General features: G+C 38.1%; 2 protein-coding genes across 5 annotated transcripts in view; both read left to right on the top strand.

Moving 5' to 3' along the window:
* Window positions 1-15954, top strand: part of LOC145979333 (retinol-binding protein pinta-like) — a 125253-nt gene extending 109299 nt beyond the window's left edge. For all 4 annotated transcript variants that reach the window (XM_083112189.1, XM_083112190.1, XM_083112187.1 and 1 more), the window contains exons 4-7: window positions 2495-2747; window positions 5180-5290; window positions 6737-6845; window positions 14436-15954. In XM_083112189.1, coding sequence (XP_082968315.1) covers window positions 2495-2747; window positions 5180-5290; window positions 6737-6845; window positions 14436-14587 — 625 coding nt within the window. In that variant the 3' untranslated portion in view covers window positions 14588-15954. The remainder of the gene's footprint in view (window positions 1-2494; window positions 2748-5179; window positions 5291-6736; window positions 6846-14435) is intronic.
* The window catches only part of LOC145979334 (retinol-binding protein pinta-like), a 194336-nt gene that overhangs the window by 114045 nt on the left and 61971 nt on the right, over window positions 1-18320 (top strand). The gene's annotated exons all lie outside the window — the stretch shown is intronic.

Here is an 18320-nt window from a genome sequence, read left to right as displayed (position 1 = left end):
ACTATATGAAAACCACAATGTGTCCGAAGCCACCCCACATTGAGTGACTTCGGAAAAAATAAAAATGTATTTTTGGGTGTAATATAGTTTTAACTTTAAAATGTATTTTTGGGTGTAATATAGTTTTAACACTTCGTGATTGTTTCTAAAACTCTGATACATATAATTATTACAGATACAAGTATAATTGTGATTATTACCGTTCAAAACGTCAAAAAACTGTCCGAAGTCACACTGCAAGGATTCTGTTGTAAACAGAAACTACAAAATGACTAACTTTATGTACCAAATAATAATAATAATAATAATCATGACATGTTAACTTTCAATATGAAACACATTCCTTCTTACGTCATTTGCACTTATGAATTTGTTTGCAATTTTGGTAATGTCAATATTTCTAGTCATTTCTTTATGAACATGTAAAATTGCCAAATCATTCAATCTTTTTTGGGCCTTTGTTGACCGCAAAAACGTTTTCAATCGTCCAAGTGCTGAAAATGACCACTCAGAGGTACAAGAAGTAACAGGTATAGTTAAAATCACCCGTACAAACTTCACAAATTCTGTGAGCATTTCACGCATGGGACCACTGTTTTCTCTAGTTAAAATATTTGTAATGTCTGACAAGTTGGCCACTTTTTCTTTGCTCGTTCTGCACACATCTAGAAACATGTCCCTGTACAATGTTAGCTTGTTTTTATCAAAGTCTGTCCCATCTCAATGTTTTAATTGCTTATTATTTTTTGATAATGGCAAGTGAGAAATATTTATTTTATTTTATTTTTATCAAACTAAAAATCTTGTGGGTGCGGCGCACTCACAAGATTATTTATGTGGGTGCTCGAGCCCCGGAGCACCCACGTAGTCGGCGCGCATGCGGAGACCTACGTTTGGTACATTTTTAAACACCAGAAAATATTAAAGTTTTTACAAATTTTATTAGGCCCTTTGCAGAATTACTCTAAATGGATTCTGAGATAGTGAATTCTTCGGCAAGACGTAAAACATTCTTTAATAATTTAACTAATATTACTGTCAATGTATTTTTAATGGAATTAAGTTTATCCGGACATTATCTATGTAGTTACACTTATAGGCTATGCATTCTAGCACTACGTTTCAAGATAGAACATTTTCTCTTGTCTGCTGGTGAAGGTGGAATGTAGTATTTGAATTGGTATAAGCAGTAGAAGTACAGGGTGTCCTAAAAGTCACGTTACAGAGATTTTAAACGTACGTAACACTTGTACAAAAATCGGTATTAACTTTGCCTACGTGTATACTTTTATAAACATTAAACACGAATATAACTGTTAATATATACTTTCAATATGAGTAAAAAGTCACTAAGGTATAAATAAGTTTTTGTACGATATAAAAACAAACTTCGATAATTGACATGTATGCAATAATTTTAAAATTTATATTACAAAAAACTAAGTTATCTACAGATTGATTTCAATTTGAGCCCAATTTCTTTCTTCTGGACATTGGTCGAATAACATAGCCTGTTTAATAAAACATTCAAATGCTGACCAAGACAACATTTCTTGTAGAACAATGCACTATTAACATAACGTTTGCACCTTCTAACAGGGTCATCTTCAGACAAGGATTCACAAATTTCGGGCACACATGACACTGCCCTCTAACAAGACCAATGGGCCAGTACACCTCATAATTGCGAAAAAATACGTTTCTATGATGATGTCATAATTAACCCCATAATTATGACACAGCACTCCCAGATTTCTGTACTAATTTTTCTGAAGTATTTGGTTAGAGCAGCTGAATTGTAGTAAATTAAATCAGAGGTAAGTCGTAGGTTCGATTCTCAATACCGGCAAAATAAATTTCACCCGAAGACGAGAGTAAATGTGCTCTCTACAAACATAGTGTTAGAGTAGTTTAAGGCACAAGACAATGGATAATTTTTTACTCTTTAATGTTTAAAAAAATCCACATTGACAAAGTTAATACTCAGTGCAAGGAACATGTCTGTATTCCACTTTAAGGTTACGTATATTCAAAATCTCTGTTCCATGAGTTTTCTGACACTCTGTACTAGGAAATGGATAATGTTGAACCATGAGTGCATGCCAACGAACCTTCTTATACTGAAAAATCAATTTTAAATTTATGATTAAGTATTTTTTTAGACAAATGGAATTGGTGACCCTCTTTTGATACACTTCTCCACACGATAGCCAACAGTAATTTTCTGGAAAAAGTTGACCTAATTTAGAGAATTTATGAGGCGATTTGGTTTGGTTTGATTTGGTGTTTTAAATCCACTTTGTGCACGGGACTGGGCCTACAGTTTATACTGATATCCTAACCACTATGTCTCCACCGGGTAATTTATGAGACGGACACCAGCATTTCTTTACCAAGGATGAAATAACCTGTTCTCAAATTTGTCTATTGTACATAGTGAAATTAGATTGATATCTAGTCAGCATACTTATTACAGAATGTATGTTTATTTCAGAGTATTTTGCATTGCCCCCGGCTACACACCTGACGGTTATAGATTACTCATAATGAGCTATCGAGATGTCGATCCCGCAACCTTCGATTGCGGCGTAGTTTTCAAGCGCATGGTATGCTGTTACGACACTTTGTTAGGATGGGACACTCTGAAGAGAGGCACTGTGGTAATCTGTGATATGAATGGACTGAAAGCCGGACATGCTCTCAAAATTACTTTTCCACATATGAAAAAAGGAATGACTCTTCTTGAGGTAAACTTTTGCTACTTACTGAATACGTTACTTCCTTTATTATATTTAAGATTATTATCTTTTTTAAGTGACTAACACTAACTCTGATTAGATCCGTGGTTGTTGGGCGTTGGACTGTCACCTGTGAGGCAAGAGTCCGATCCCCGGGGTAGGTGATTTCAAGCTGGAATTTTCTCAGCCGTGTCCTTTCAAAGAATGATTCTAAGGTTCATTCAGGCTCTAACAAATGGATACGTGGGAGCGACCCTGCAGGTAAGGGCAACACCGCCGTGGTGCTGTTTACGCCACTTTAACATTCTCTCCCAGGAGTCTGTGGAGCAACGCCGCGCACAGCGGTAGAGAGGGGGGAGAATGCAAAGAGGCAGAGCAAAGCGGTGCACACTTGCAAGACTCTTACACGTTTTGTTTAAACGTTAAAACTTTGATTTGTGTAAAATGAATGCGAGGCCTAAAACACATTTTTGCATTGACATAAACAAACCTGACAAATACGAATAATAAGAATACGTTAATGTGGACTCCCAGATAAAGGAATTATAAATAATGTTACATAGTGTATATACAGTGTTATTACAAATGATCTTTCCGATTACAAACTTGAATAACTCACGTTTAATAACACTCAGATACATGAAAGTTCTATCAATTGGAAGGGAAACTCAAAAAGTTTCATTGGTTAGTACAACTGTCGCGTAGTTATTGATTTCGACGCTAGGGCGATAGGATAGAAAATGGCTGCCAACGAAGACAGGAAGGCTTTTGTGTGCTGGATTTTCACGTCTGCCGGTCTGTTCTCACTGTGCAACGTAATTTTAGAAGGAAGTTTGGTGAAGATGCACCCAGCGGGCCCTGTATCCGTAAGTGGTATTCTGCCTTTAAAGCAAAGGGGTGCATCTGCAAGCGAAAGTCAACCAGCCGTTCACCAGTAAGCGAGGCAACTGTGGAACGTGTGAGAGAGAGAGAGTTTCATACGAAGTCCACAGAAATCCACCACCACAGCCAGCAGAGAATTGGACATCCCGCAACCAACTGTGTCAAGATTTTATGCAATTCGTTTGCGGTTCCATCCTTAACGTCTGCAATTGTTGAAGGCCCTGAAACCGGACGACAAAGCCAAGAGACTGTATTTCTTCGACGACATGCAAAAGAAATGGAAACTGATGGTTTGACGGAATCATTGGTGTTCATTGATGAAGCCACCTTCCACCTGTTGGGAAAAGTGCACAAAAATGTCAGGATCTGGGGTCTGGAAAATCCTAGAGGTTATGTGGAGCATGTACGCGAATGTTTTTTTGTGCTATCAGCCATGAAAAGGTGTGTGGCCCATTATTTTTCGACGAGAACAAAATCACCAGGATTTCGTACCTACAAATGTTACCGACATGGCTTCTTCCTCAACTTGAACAGGATATCGAAGGTTTAATTTCTCAACAGGATGTGGCACAACCCCATTTCCACTTAGATGTCAGACGTGAACTGAATAGGCGTATACCAATAAGATGGACTGGGCGTGCTGGTTGTGACGATAGTGAACGTTTGCGTTGGCCTCCACGTTCTCCCGACCTTTCACCCTGTGACATTTTTCCCTTTTTTTTTCCTTTTTTTTTTTTCAAACAAGTGTATCGGCCACCTTTACCACCTACCACCCAGGATTTTCGTGTTCGCTTCACAGAGGCCATTGCATTAGTGGATCGTCCAATGTTACAACATGTATGGCAGGAATTGGACTAGAGGCTCGATGTGTGTCGCGTGACATAGGGAGCTCACATTGAGCACATGTGATGTGATGTTGGGAACCAAATATAATACAAAACGTTTTGCGTTTCCCTCTCCACTGATACCACTTTCATGTATCTGAGTGTTATTAAACGTGAGTTATTCAAGTTTGTAATCGGAAAGATCAATTGTAATAGTATAACCTGTACTTGATTTAAGTGAAAATGTAGTTTTTGCGTTTCTTGTTGTGTTGTGTTTATTTTCGCGTCCCTTCTTTGGATTAAATCTGGGTAGGTTACTTGAGTTCATTTTACATTCGTATTGCTTAAGTAAGGTGACAATAATTATTCACTATATTAAGATATGTTACAATGCATGAATGAGATAAAATTCATTCTCTGTCCACCGCAAATTCGATGTCTATGTGCACAGAGTAATATGACCTTGGAACATATAATATTGGTACTTTTCCACGGCAGCCTTTCCACATGAACGGTGAGAAAATCTCTGGAGTAGCTGAGTTGAGGATTAACTAGGGAGGAAGCTCCTAAGTCACTTGCGTTTGTTTACGCTAACTTTGTTGTTACTCTGGACGGATATTAGATAATATGCATATGCGTGTGTGTTTACATATTGTGATTGTGAATATTAGCTTACATTATGTAAGATGTGTACGTACATTGTGAATACTTAAAGCGACACTGGTTATATTTCAGCAAGGATATCCAGACCAATTCAAAAAAGTATTTGTGTTGGGTTTGAATCCAATGTCTGCAAAAGTAATGAATCTCGTCATTCACTGCCTACCACAGAAGCTCAAGGAAAGGGTGAGTTAAGTCTGCTTCTTTCGTAACGAGTTCAAAACTTCTGGATAATTTATTTAAAAAAATAATGAGCATTATTGCGACCCTTCCTAATAAGGTGATGATAACGAATGGCGTAACAGCCCTTGATACCCAAGGCCTATCTACCGAATGCCGGCCTCACTCCCACATGCCTCAGCAGAGAGGGAGTTCATCCAACCAGTTACGGGTGACTATCTCCGCCTTACCTGTTTTCCACGGTATAAATAATAAACCCCAAACTTCTGACATGTTGGATTAATGAAAGTTCAGAAACCAAAATCTGTAACTCATTTTCAAACATTTTCTTTTTTCCAAAGCTTCAGAAAAATACAAGCAGACAATGTTGAAACGATCGAGTTAGAATTTTCATACATTTGGAATTCTGAAACTTGAGTGAAACAGGATATTTTCCCAGAATCACAGCCCACCCGCAACGCCTCCATTTTCACTTCTGCTTTCCTCTTACCTAAGATTTCCAGTTTCGTAGCACGTCACGTTCACGATTGAGATCACAATACATGCACCGGGCTAAGTTTTAAACAATAATAACTGGTTCCAGAATTGTTTTCAAAATGCCAAAAATTAAGTTTTAAGGACAAACATTAAAAACTTTATGACTTAAATGTCCATCTAACTTCCAAAGCTTTTTCTTGAAGGTATCTGTTATTTAATAACAATGTATAATAGTTATACATTTCTGTATGAAACGTAAATTAAAGAAAACTGAGCTGGATATTCACTCATCTGCTGGATTGAGTAATTCCCCTCAATGATATAACAACAGCAATAATAATAATTATTATTATTGTTACTATTTTGAAAAAATGTTTTATTATTATCAAATTATAATTATTTTTGTATAATTATTGTTATTATTTCTATTATTTAAATTTCTGGCGACTCCCATGGGAACAATTATGAATGACCCCCTCCCCGCCGAAATCTTTCCTGCGTACGTCCATGATAAGATGAATATAGCGAAGGATGCAGTTCGGGAGTGGAGGCACGAAACACAATCCTACCTAGAGGGCTAACATATCTACGTACGAGCCAGCACCAAATTATTGGAAACGTTGTTTGTTCTGTGCCATTTTGTGAAATATTTAACAGACATTGTTATGTATGGGCAATTCCAAAATACCGTTTCATGACCTAACAAATGAAATAAAAGTCCCCACTTAAAATCCACTGTAAATATATAAGATATGCTTGAAAATATTCTATATATAGATATCATTTAGATATCATTTTCCTAGCATGGTTGGACGGACCCATCAGAGGTCTTCATTGTTTTAGTTAAGCCTCTGTTTGTGATGCTTTGCTGAAGTGTATGTACAACTATCAGCATATAGCAATTGCTAGTGCGAAAACCGCACAGATGACCCGCTGATTGCTAATCCAACTGAAATGTTTCATATTATTTTGCAGTTTGTATTTTTGTCGGATGACAATTTGGAGCAACTCCATGAAATGGTACCTAAGAAAATGCTCCCTACAGAATTAGATGGAACTGCTGGAACTCTGTTCGAAGTCAATGGTAAGTTTGCATAATGCAGTACAGTAGATTTAATTCAGTTACATTCAAGAAATAAGAGTTTCAATAATTAGCCAATTAGCCAATTATCTTTTCCATTTCTTTAAATGTTCGTTCGGCTTCTAGGTTGAAAGATATATTAGTATGCCATTTTCAGAATTATAATACGGAGGTTTTTTATTAGCGTAGAATTAGTTATGTATTGTAATAGGAAAAAGTACGGAAGATGAGATTGTAAAATTCAGTACTAGTCAAAGTGGTTATTAGTTCGAGTACAGCGCCTAGAATAACGTAGTGTGGAAAACGGCATGGTTCTGCGCTCTCTGGCTGGTTCCACTCGAAAATGATCCGCTAGAGGCGCTGGTGTTGACCCCGGTGCTTGGTGTTCGACTGCTTATAATGGAAGTAAATGGAGTTTTCGCTGTGACGTCTGATTCTTTTACATGAAGCATTTCTATGAATGTGATAATTGCTATAATATTTGGTACAGTGGTCGCAAAGATATTAACGAACATTCTAGACAGTCGACCAAGTCCTGTTATCGTCATACTTTCGTTAATAATACGGGAGAAAAAATACGCGTGGAATGTTCTTAGCAACTAAATTTTTTTGTATGAATTAGGTTCATTATTATTATCATCATCATCATTTCTTTTAAAGATATACACACTGAAGCATTTGTATTTTTTATATTTACTGTCTCTTTTCTTCCGCTTTAAACTAATCGCAGCGATGATGATAATGATGATTGTATGAAACGACATGGGGAACCCCACAAAACTTTCTTAGATCCATCGACATGAGTGTAAGGCAACTTTCAAACCAATGGGACAAGCGGTCACACTAGTGACACACACTTCCAGACTGTAAAATAGCATTCATTGCACATGAGGGTCCAAACAGCAAACGACACGTTCATATGGCGTATTCGCGTGCTACTTGTTACTTCGGTCGGAAAGCTCCTTAAAGGAAGGGTGCTGAGACCGAAGCGACGCGCTACAGGGGGAGTTCCCAACTAAGTGACAAGCGACATGGTGCCTTCAGTCTATTAGCAAGCGTTGCTTGCGAACAACAGATAGGCGACACGATAAACCGCACATTACAACAACAGATCTAGGCGACACGATAAGCCACACGTGTCGCTTTGTCGCTTCTGCGTCGCTTAAACTGGGCCATTTCCTCAATAGCTTGCAACATGTTGCCGTGGTTTGTTGTTCGCGCATACGCGATGCAATGAGTGTCTTGCTTTAGTGAGATTGCGCACCAAAGCGACAAGGGGCACGCGACACTTATCGCTTGAGGATTTCACCAACCGAACGCTGGCCTGTGCTTCCCGTCATGCCGCTACGATGTGAAATGTTGCTCTTGAGTGGCTCGTTTCCAGTGGTCAGAAGTAGCGAGCTACTTGTAGCGTCGCTACTGTAGCTAGCTACAAAATTTGTAACTGTAGCTGTAGCGACGCTACATTTTGAAAATTGAAGTTGTAGCGGTTGCGAAGCTACAAAATTCCTGTAGTTGTAGCGAAAATTTCGCTACAGCTACATTTTTTCTCAGCATTTTGAAGTGAATTTTGAATGTGGCAACAGCGTCAGAAAAAATCGACAATAACCCTTAATTTTGCAGGAGGTTCATAAAGACAGTCTATTACATGGAGCTACAGATTATCTAGATTGCAGATTAGAGATATCTGCGTAATTTATTTAATTAGTAGCTGAATAATTCAGATATCCAGATAACTAACTGACATATATGACTATATTCCTGCTAACAGCTACGTCCTTTTAGCTGCATCGCTATTTTGGGGAGAAACATGCCTCGTTTGCTGCACCACTGGAAAAAAGTGCCTCGTTTGTGTCACCCCCGGAACAAATCCTTGGATATTCATGGTGTAAGAGACACCAAAATGTCATTAATTGCTGTGTAAGACACTTGCAGTGCAAAAACGAGTGATGGATTTTCCACTGCACTGACAAGGGAATAGTGCCAGCAATAAATGACTCAGTACGGTAAGAGCATTGATCATCGTCAGTATATAGGACCTCACCAGCAGGAAATTATTGTTGCAAGAATGATAGAGTTTCTGGAATTACAATTATTTTCGCGATAGTATTTGTTCACAAATTTTAAAATTACAATACGTTTAGAACAGTCAGGTTTACACAACAGTTTCATCAATAATTTTATCATATTGCAAAAAGTATGTACGAGTTATTGACTTTCCTACAGAAACGACAATTTTCTTTAGTTAATACGTATACATAGTTTTCAAATTTATGTATTTCTCCTACTTTTGCGTCACTTTTCTGTAACTTTTGCTAATCATGACATCATCATCATCATCCTTCGCTGTTTCCTGCCTCTGGCTGGGTCAACATACAAGTCAAGCCTCTCCATTTTTTCCTGGTCTTCCACCACTCCTCTCTTTCCACGGTGTTCCAATCTTGTCCTCTTCTCCTAACACTCTCCACTATCTGCTCTTTCCACCGACATCTTGGTCTCCCCCTTGACCTTATTCCCACTCTTTGTGCATTCTAAGCTTTTAATGGTAGTCTTTCTGCATCCATCCTCTTCATGTGTCCGAACCATCTCACCTGTGCCACATCTATTCTGTCCTGAAGCGTCACTACACCCACTGTCTGTCGGATCTCCTCATTCCTTATTCTATCCCTTCTAGTCTTCCCCAATAAACTCCTTAAAAATTTAATCTCCACTACCTGCATCTTTCTTTTGTCTCTCTCTGTCATTGCCCAAGTCTCTGCTCCTTGCGTAATTATTGGCACATAGTGTGTGCTATACATTACCTTCTTGCATTTCATAGGTACATCCCTGTTCCATATTAATCTTCGGACGCTTTGATATAGTCCACCACCCATTTGTCCTCTTCTGTTTACCTCCTCATCTATTCTTCCACTTCTCTCAATCATGACAATGAGGGTGAATGGTTTATTTAAATATTCTCTTATCTATAGTCGCTTTCTGCCACTTTCGGCTAATTGTGAGAACAAGGAAGAATGATGAATGATGAGCAGTGCGGGGAATGGAGGAGCAGGAGGATCCCATCCTCCCAACTTGGCATCTTTCCTACTTTTTGTTTTGAGTCCATTTTATGCATAGATAAGCTGATTGAGACTGGGTCCGAACCACTATGTGCCTCCGCTCGGAATCGTACCTGGGGCCCTTTTGTAGTCACAGGGCTTCAGGTACTTTTCATTCAAAATGATGTCTTCATATCAGTATAAAAATTTAAATATTTATTCTCAAGAAAAATATGTTGATGTGAACATAAATACGTAATCCTACCAAATTTGATTTGTGTATAGTTGTAATCATTAATTTGGGTAACACCCTAATTGCAATATTCATATATCAAATTTGAATTGATATGCTACTTGCATAGGTATGGTATTCTCAAAACCTTTAGTAAAAATAAGTAACTGAAGTAACACTGCTATCAAAATTATTGAATGACTGGAATCATGATAATAAATAACAGAATCTATTTACCAGTAGTAGGAGATTTTTTAATACCCATATGGTTGTTTTTATTTTTTTATGCAGAATTAGCGCAAAAAGTAGCGAAGTAGCGAGTAGCGAACAGGAGTAGCGTAGCGAGCTACTTTTTGGTAAATGTATCTGTAGCTGTAGCGAAGCTACATTTTGGGAGAGTAGCCGTAGCTGTAGCGAAGCTACTTTTAAAATGTAGCGTTCTGATCACTGCTCGTTTCCAAGCAACATGTGTCACTTCGGTATGAAAGTTGCCTTGGACCGAATGACCCGTGTCGCTTTGGTGTGAAATCCTCGTATCGTTTGTCGCGTGTTGCTTTGGTGTAAAATCTCCTTGAGGAAACGGTGCAGTCAGAGCTTTTGTCCCTACGGTTCGAAAGGCTGCATTGATTTCCGACTGCTCGCTTTCAAGCGACATTTGTGGTTTGTCGCCTCGGTATGAAATATCTCTCAGGATACTATTTATATTCTAATAACATAGAAAAATAAACTCTAATACACAGTCCAAGACCTGACGTCCGGAATCACATTGCGATGTTTCTTCTTGTGTTACGCATGCTATTTATTTATTAATTTTATTTTACTTTTCTTTCCAAATTAATGCCATTCTTGACTGCAAATCACTCTACAAATATAACTGTTTCCATCAATTCACTTACCGCCTTTCTAGAGAAACAAATCTACACAATATATTCCAAAAACTAACTAAGCCGCATTACTTGCATAACAAAATTAGCACCTGGGTCGATCGCACTGCCATCTACTTGTCATCGTCTCGGGGAACCAGTTTTTTTGGGTCGTTTTCCACACTACGTTATTCAAGGCACTGTAGTTCGAGGGTAAGATATGGTAAGGTGGTTTATGTAGAGAGGTGAATGTAGGAGGGTTTTGGAGAAAAGAGGGGGGAAAGTTGTATTGGAGCGTATCATCAGAAGTGATAAGAAAGCGTGCCTTCCGAAATGAAGGTACATTCTTAGCATCGGGATCTATTATTTTCGTGAAGTGTTTACAATAAAGAATCTTTGTAAATTGTTCTGTTTCTTACATGAAGTCATGAGCGTTCGTTCATTCGGATGAATGGCCGTGAGATGCATACGCTTCAGAGACAACCCCGTCACACTCATTCAAAATTTAATTAATATATATTTAAGGGTGTATTGAAGCAGCATCGATTTTTCAAGAACTTCTTAGTTAATTTTTCAGTCGAATCAAAAACAGGTGACACGACAAAGGTTCCAATTTTGAATTCAGGCCTGGGTATGAGTATCTTACGCGAGTCTCCCTATGTTAATTTCATCGCATCATCACTCATCCTCATCTTCGCGATTAGCCAAAATGTGGCAGAGAAGGAAAGTGAAAAAAAATATTCAGTAGATGTGTAAAAACAGATGACAAAACAAAGCATAGTTTCGATAACTTGGTATATTGTGCAATTTTACCTGGACAGAAATTAACATTTCAAATAACAATCGATGATATGTCTCTCTCTCTCTCTCTCTCTCTCTCTCTCTCTCTCTCTTGACTCTTGAGAGTTTATTATTGTTAATGTAATTGTTCCCAATAATGACACTGATTTTTTTTTATTCCTCTTCGTAATTACTATTGTACAAAATTTGCTAACGTATTAGAGTAGGGAACAACGTTATATCCCGATAAATATTTAACTGAACTTAACTAAAATGAAAAATGGGTATAAACATTTCATGCATGTGTTATCACACTTATAGTCGCATAAACGCACAGCTACGAAATAGGCGGATAGGCAGAATTACTGGTGGTGGGAAAAGCAAAGAGAGAGCGGGACAAAGGTCGCTTGTGGCACCGGGCTGCGTTGTCCAGTTCGAGCGTCAGACCGACGTCTCTCCTGGAACATTTGTGCAATCCCTGACCTTTCGAGCAAATTCTGTCAGTTTGTACAACATGGATTATAAAAACCAACTCTACAACGAGATCTTTCATTCTCTTAAACCTCCCGCCGGCCCCCATGGCGGAGTGATTAGCACATCGCGGTACGACGCCAGGTGTCCCGGGTTCGAATCCCGGCCTGGGCATGGATATTTGTGAGTATCCATTCATCAATTTCATCATATCGTCACTCATCCCCATCTTTGTAAATTAGCCAAAAGTGGCACAAAAAGCGAAGTAAAATAAAGCAAATCAAAATCAAAATCTTGAACCTCCGAACACACGGAGTTGTGCTCCGACGTGGCAACAGCACGTACTTCTGCCATCCGCTAATGTCATGACCGTGCGTTTTGGTGGTAGACCAGCAAGAGCTGAATCCACAGCAATAATGTTGTAGGCTTTGCCCTCAGTGGGCATTCGTGCTAGAGAATTCTGGATTAAACAAACATGCATAGACGTATTATGTTTCCAAGTATTATTGTTGGAAACTTTCAAGTTTTTAGTTGTCACAATTGTAAGTCCATTACTAGAGTATTGTATTGAATTACGCAACTCTGTAGCTAATTGCCATACAGAAAAAGTAGAAACAGTTCAGAAATTATCAGATTCTCGCAGGTTCGAGTCTCCTCATAGATGCGTAACAACGTTTCTCTTGAGATCGTGAGGAAATTAGGGAACTACGAATGAGTAGCATAACCCGGTCATGAAAACCAATAACAATCCTGGTTGGATTATTGCCACTTCGGATAAGTGAGAGAGTAGGATCAGTGAGGCCGGCAGTCAGTAAGTATGCCAGGCCCTCAATAGGTTGTTGCGCCACGGACTATTATTATTATTATTATTATTATTATTATTATGTATGAAAACCCAAAATAGTTATGTAACATTAAATATGAGTAGTGGTTAAAATCACATAAATTACAAACACGAAGGAAATAAGTTGATTTGTTCATCATAGGCTCACTTCAAAGATCAATAGTGACTATTTCATGGGTGCTATGGGATGCAAGGTTCCCAAATATAACACTAGTCAAAATTAGTTAATTTCAGCAAATCGCATAAAACTCCACATTGGGTTTTCGGGATCGAATCTAGGCTGTGCCAGCCTAAGGCAACTCACCTCTACGAGAGGTACCTTTATATGTAAGGGGACTCGCCCTTGTGAAATAAGAAGAACACGAACGACATTCAATATTTAACACTTCTATTGACTGGACAGGGCGGGATCATGATAACAATAGAAAGGATGTTCGTTTACCTGTGGATTCCTGTAGAGATGATCGTCTCCGCTGATTTGGTAAATAAGGGTTGGTCCTGAAATGAGACGTCTTTAGGTAGCGCAACTCCCCGCTTCTAACTCTATAGTGTAGTGCTGATATTCAATCTATAACTTGGAGACAACCACTGTTTACTCTATAACTTTCGGACTACAACCTGGTCTGAGATCTGTTACCGCGATCTATTCGAAGGGAATTCAAATGTCCGATCGTTAAAGCTACGAGCCAGTTCCATCCTGTCTTGTCGATGTAATATGCTTGTAGCAAGTTACTTTCAGCGCTTCAGCCGGACCACTTGAATAATGATGGTGATCTAATAAAGACACTGATAGATAATTATGAATTACGGAAATTATAGTAACTGAACGTTGTGGTGCATATGGCTATTGATCTGGTAAGCCTTATTCAATTATTAGAGGTACAGTAGAGAGCCTTTCCGAAGATCATAAGGTGAAATGCAATTATCTTGCTCTTACAAAATTGTTCTGCGAATCCATGTCACTTTGTTAGTGTTGTGTGACTTAGTGCTGTATTAAGTTGTATACTGTACACAACACTTAAAAATGAGCTATAATTTTATAATTATTACATACCTTTTTGCAATTTCATTTGATTCATTGTGCCTATCTGTTCATGTTGATCCATGTAACCGAAGGAGAGAACGATGAACTGAAAATACACTAGCTATATATTTCCTATTTGGTTACTTTCATTACATGGAAAGTGTCTATAAATATGTTAAGTTTTATATCCACATCTATTAACTTCGGTGGTAGGTAGTACTTTGAGTGTGATGGAAATATGAATAAGTTTGGTACTAGATTAGAACTAATGTTATTTTGAATCATTCTTAAATCCATTAATTAGTTTCTATGAGATCTCTCCAATTCTCTCCTTCTCTCCCCAGAGCGCTGGAACCAGGAACTCTACGCAAAGAGAGACTGGCTAGTAGAGCTGGGAAAGAAGAAAGTGAATGAGAACAGAAGACCAGGCAAACCGAAAAAGGCGAGCGATCTTCTGGGAATGGAAGGCTCCTTCAGGCAGCTCTCTATGGACTGACTCACTCAAAACCACGAAATTATTATTATTTGGTTATTCCGACTGTAATGTAATTAATGTGGTAACTGCAAGACAAACCTTCTTGATCCTCTCCTGCTGGCGAATTATGAACAGATTTTCTTGGGATATCAACAGGTGATTTCCGGATAGGCTTCCGAGCTCTTGAGAGATAATTGAATCCCTTCAATACCTGAAGATAAGAGGACGTTAGCTCTCGAAAGCTAGGAAACCTATCCAGAAATCACCTGGTTGATACCGCGGGAAAAAACTACTCATACAAGGAGATCCATTGAGAAAATTTCGTCATACAAGGAAATCCGTCGAGAAAAACTCCTCATAGAAGGAAATCCGTTGAGAAAAACTCCTCATAGAAGGAAATCCGTTGAGAAAAACTCCTCATAGAAGGATATCCGTTGAGAAAAACTTTTCATATAAGAAAATCCGTTGTGTAAATATCTTGGTTTGAACAAAGTGCATATAAAGTACAGACGTATGCAAAGAGGAAACAGAATTCTGAGAAAATCTACATTTTCAAATAAAAGTAGTGAGGAGCTAGGAAGAAACCAAAGTTGCAAATGAAACCCCGCCTTAAAATGACCACCGGTTAACATTTTTTACTTTGAGCAGGTTTTAAAACGATGGTTCAGAATATTTTATAGTTTGCTCCCTAGAACGATCTTGATAAATCCAATCTCCTCCTAGAAAAAAACCTGCATGTACTAGTGTATGGAAAGGCTTATCTTTTTTTAAGCACGAACCATTTTTTGTGAAGATAGATGTGTATTTTTGCGAATATGTTCTGTAACCTGATTTCAATCTTAGTATTAAAATTAAAAACGTTCTGGATGTATTAATTGTATAAAACCATGGAATCTTACTGTTTAAATTTAGTACATTTTTTGTACATATAGGTAAATTTTTGTTCAACCCATACCACCCAATGTTCTTGAATATTGTTCTTAACTCTTGGTAACAAATATTGTATGGGAGAGTAACATATTCGTTCTATGGTCCATTATTCTTGCTTCTTTAGTATTTTTATCTGCCACTTCATTATAATGAAACACTGAATGTGCTTGTATATATACAAAATGAATTTTCCTTCCTTCTGTAGTTAACTTTTCATATAATTTTATTATGTAAAGTACCAATGCTGATGCTGTATATAACTTTGTATATGAAGATTACACACTATATAGAACACTTTTAGCATATGTTAATATTAGTATCCTTTTTTCTGGAATATTATTAATGAACAACAATGCACGATATATTTCATATGCTCATGCCGAAAAAAAGAACACTCCCCAGGTAATCTAAACTTTTTAATGTTTCCATTATAAGAGTCAATAAATGCTCATTCTAGTGTCTCTTTATTTTTTTGATGTCCCTGTGTATAGAACCCATAATTGTCCCAATTTTGTAAATATGATTAAATATCTTGCATTGAAGACTTTCTGTAGCATTTCCAAATATATGCTGCATCCATATTCTAGCTTAGACCCAGAACATTTTTTTATGAAACAACAGCCAGGGGCGTAACGAGTCTCATGGGGGCCCCGGTGGAGAGTACTAAAGAGGAGCCCTGCAGTTATTTCTATTGTAGTAGCTGTATCTAGGAATGCAAAAAAATGCGTAACTTCAGCATATTGGGTGGAAGCAAATATATGAATTCTCTCTTTTATGAATAAAGATTCGTTTGTTTTGATGAGTGCAAGAGACGAATAGTACAAAATAACTAATAAAATAGATGCTGTGAAATACATTCATTACTCATTAAAAAAATAAGATTACAATCCTTCGCAAGAGCATCGATTACTTTGTTAAACTTGAATTTTTTGGTTCTGTCATTTTCAGTTGAAAGTAAATCCAGACCACTAAATCGTTCTTGACTCATGCATACTTGTAGTGCTGTGTAAATAGTTTTCTTCATAATTTTAAATTTAGAAAATAGCATAACTTCCTGTTAAAAAGTTGTTGATGAAGTCACCATGGAATTGGACTACACACGTAATGCATTGCAGGGAAGCCAGTATTTCAGAATCTGGGCCTCCCAAAGCTGGTGACTGTACATGAAACAAGACATGCTCATTTTAGGATAACTGCAAGTCAGTGAGCTATTTTGTATCACAAGGATATGAGCAAGCACATCATTCGTGTCCATTTATCTTGTGTTTGAAACAACTTCTGATAATGTCTGTGACTGAAATAAAATTTGGAAATGTTTATACATTTTTTAAGGGTCTTTTGCGAAGCTCAGGCCGTGTCCGAAAGGCTCAAGACCGTACTTGAAGCGAGTACGAGAATGGTCTAGCAGTGCGGTCTTGAAGTCGTGAACTGGAAGTGAAAATTATTCGAACTACACTTCGACTGTAGCGCCAAATATGATCAGTAGATATAACCGAGGACACGTTGGTTTTCCACGTTTTAAACACTTGTCTTTTACCACAGAAATCACATTTGCAAATGTTCTCATAAATACATTTCCACACATTACAAGAACTGCAACTAACAACTTGCTGGCTTTCTACCTCCGTGATTTCAAACAAATGAACAACCAGTCCACTTGTCACGTGATCGATAATGCAACTTGGAGTGCTCTGCCCTGTGGTCTTGATACCTCGCGAACTTCACGCTTTCGAACTGTACTATACCGCGTTTGTTACAACCTGGCTTTTCTCCGTGCTGGGGAAAGTCAAAGCCAGGCAGCCAATTAAAATATGCAACGTAGCAACAGCGTCTACGTAAGCGCCTCTCTTCTGGCTTCCATTCGCTCCTCGCTGTCCAGCAGACGATTTTTTCCTCGTTTCTCATTGGCACCGAAACTGTCGAGCGATCCCTAGCGCGGGCAACGGGACAGGTTCTAACAAACGCGGTATAGGTGACGTCATTTCCGTCAAGACTATACTTTAAGTATATACTTTGTAGCTTTTGGACAGAGCCGTAGTGTCTACAGATCTTGACAAAAAGAAAAAAAATATATCACTTCCTATATGTCTACAACTGCTTCCATGCTTGATTGATTGAATTGTTGTTTTAAGTCTACTTTATGCACATTAAGGCTAATCGGGATTGGACCTACAAACTGCTTCGATGCCCTTGATTGATTGATTTGCTTTATTTGACTTCGCTTTTGTGTCACTTTTGGCTAATTTGCGAAGACGGGAATGAATGATCACATGATGAACTTGATGAATGGACACTCACAAACATCCATGCCTAGCTCGGGATTCAAACCCGGGACCCCTGGCGCCGTAGCGCGATCTGCTAACCACTCCACCACGATAGCCGGCTGCATCAATGCCTTTATAACGATTGTCAAGTTATGATAAAATTGTGTCTATCATGGAGTACAATATTCAAACGTTGCATCAGCTCTGTCGACTGGAAGTCTTTGGACACAGTTCGTCAAAGTGCTTCTTTATGTTTTTGATTTTTTTTGTCAGAGAATTTACTTCAAATCCTGCTACACTTGGCATATATAGTCATTTCAAAAAGTGATTCAAATTATCCCCAATGCTCAGTCATTTAACCACCCATCAATTTAATGCGCAAATAATAAGGTGGTAATCAAGTTATTTTAGCAGAGGCAGCGCTCTTGATGGCGGAATAGAAAACTACCATACAGACTTTAAGACTTTATATGTTTTGCACAGAGCAAACAGAAATTAGTGTGCAATCAGAAATTTTTTTTAGACATCTTATACATTGTAAGCAAAGCAATTTGCTTTAA

This window comes from Lepisma saccharinum, chromosome 26, assembly GCF_977018435.1.
Source record: "Lepisma saccharinum chromosome 26, izLepSacc3.1, whole genome shotgun sequence".
In the NCBI taxonomy this organism is placed as follows: Eukaryota; Metazoa; Arthropoda; class Insecta; order Zygentoma; family Lepismatidae; genus Lepisma; species Lepisma saccharinum.
Note: the sequence above shows the minus strand (reverse complement) of the source record. Positions and strands in the feature narration are given on the sequence as shown.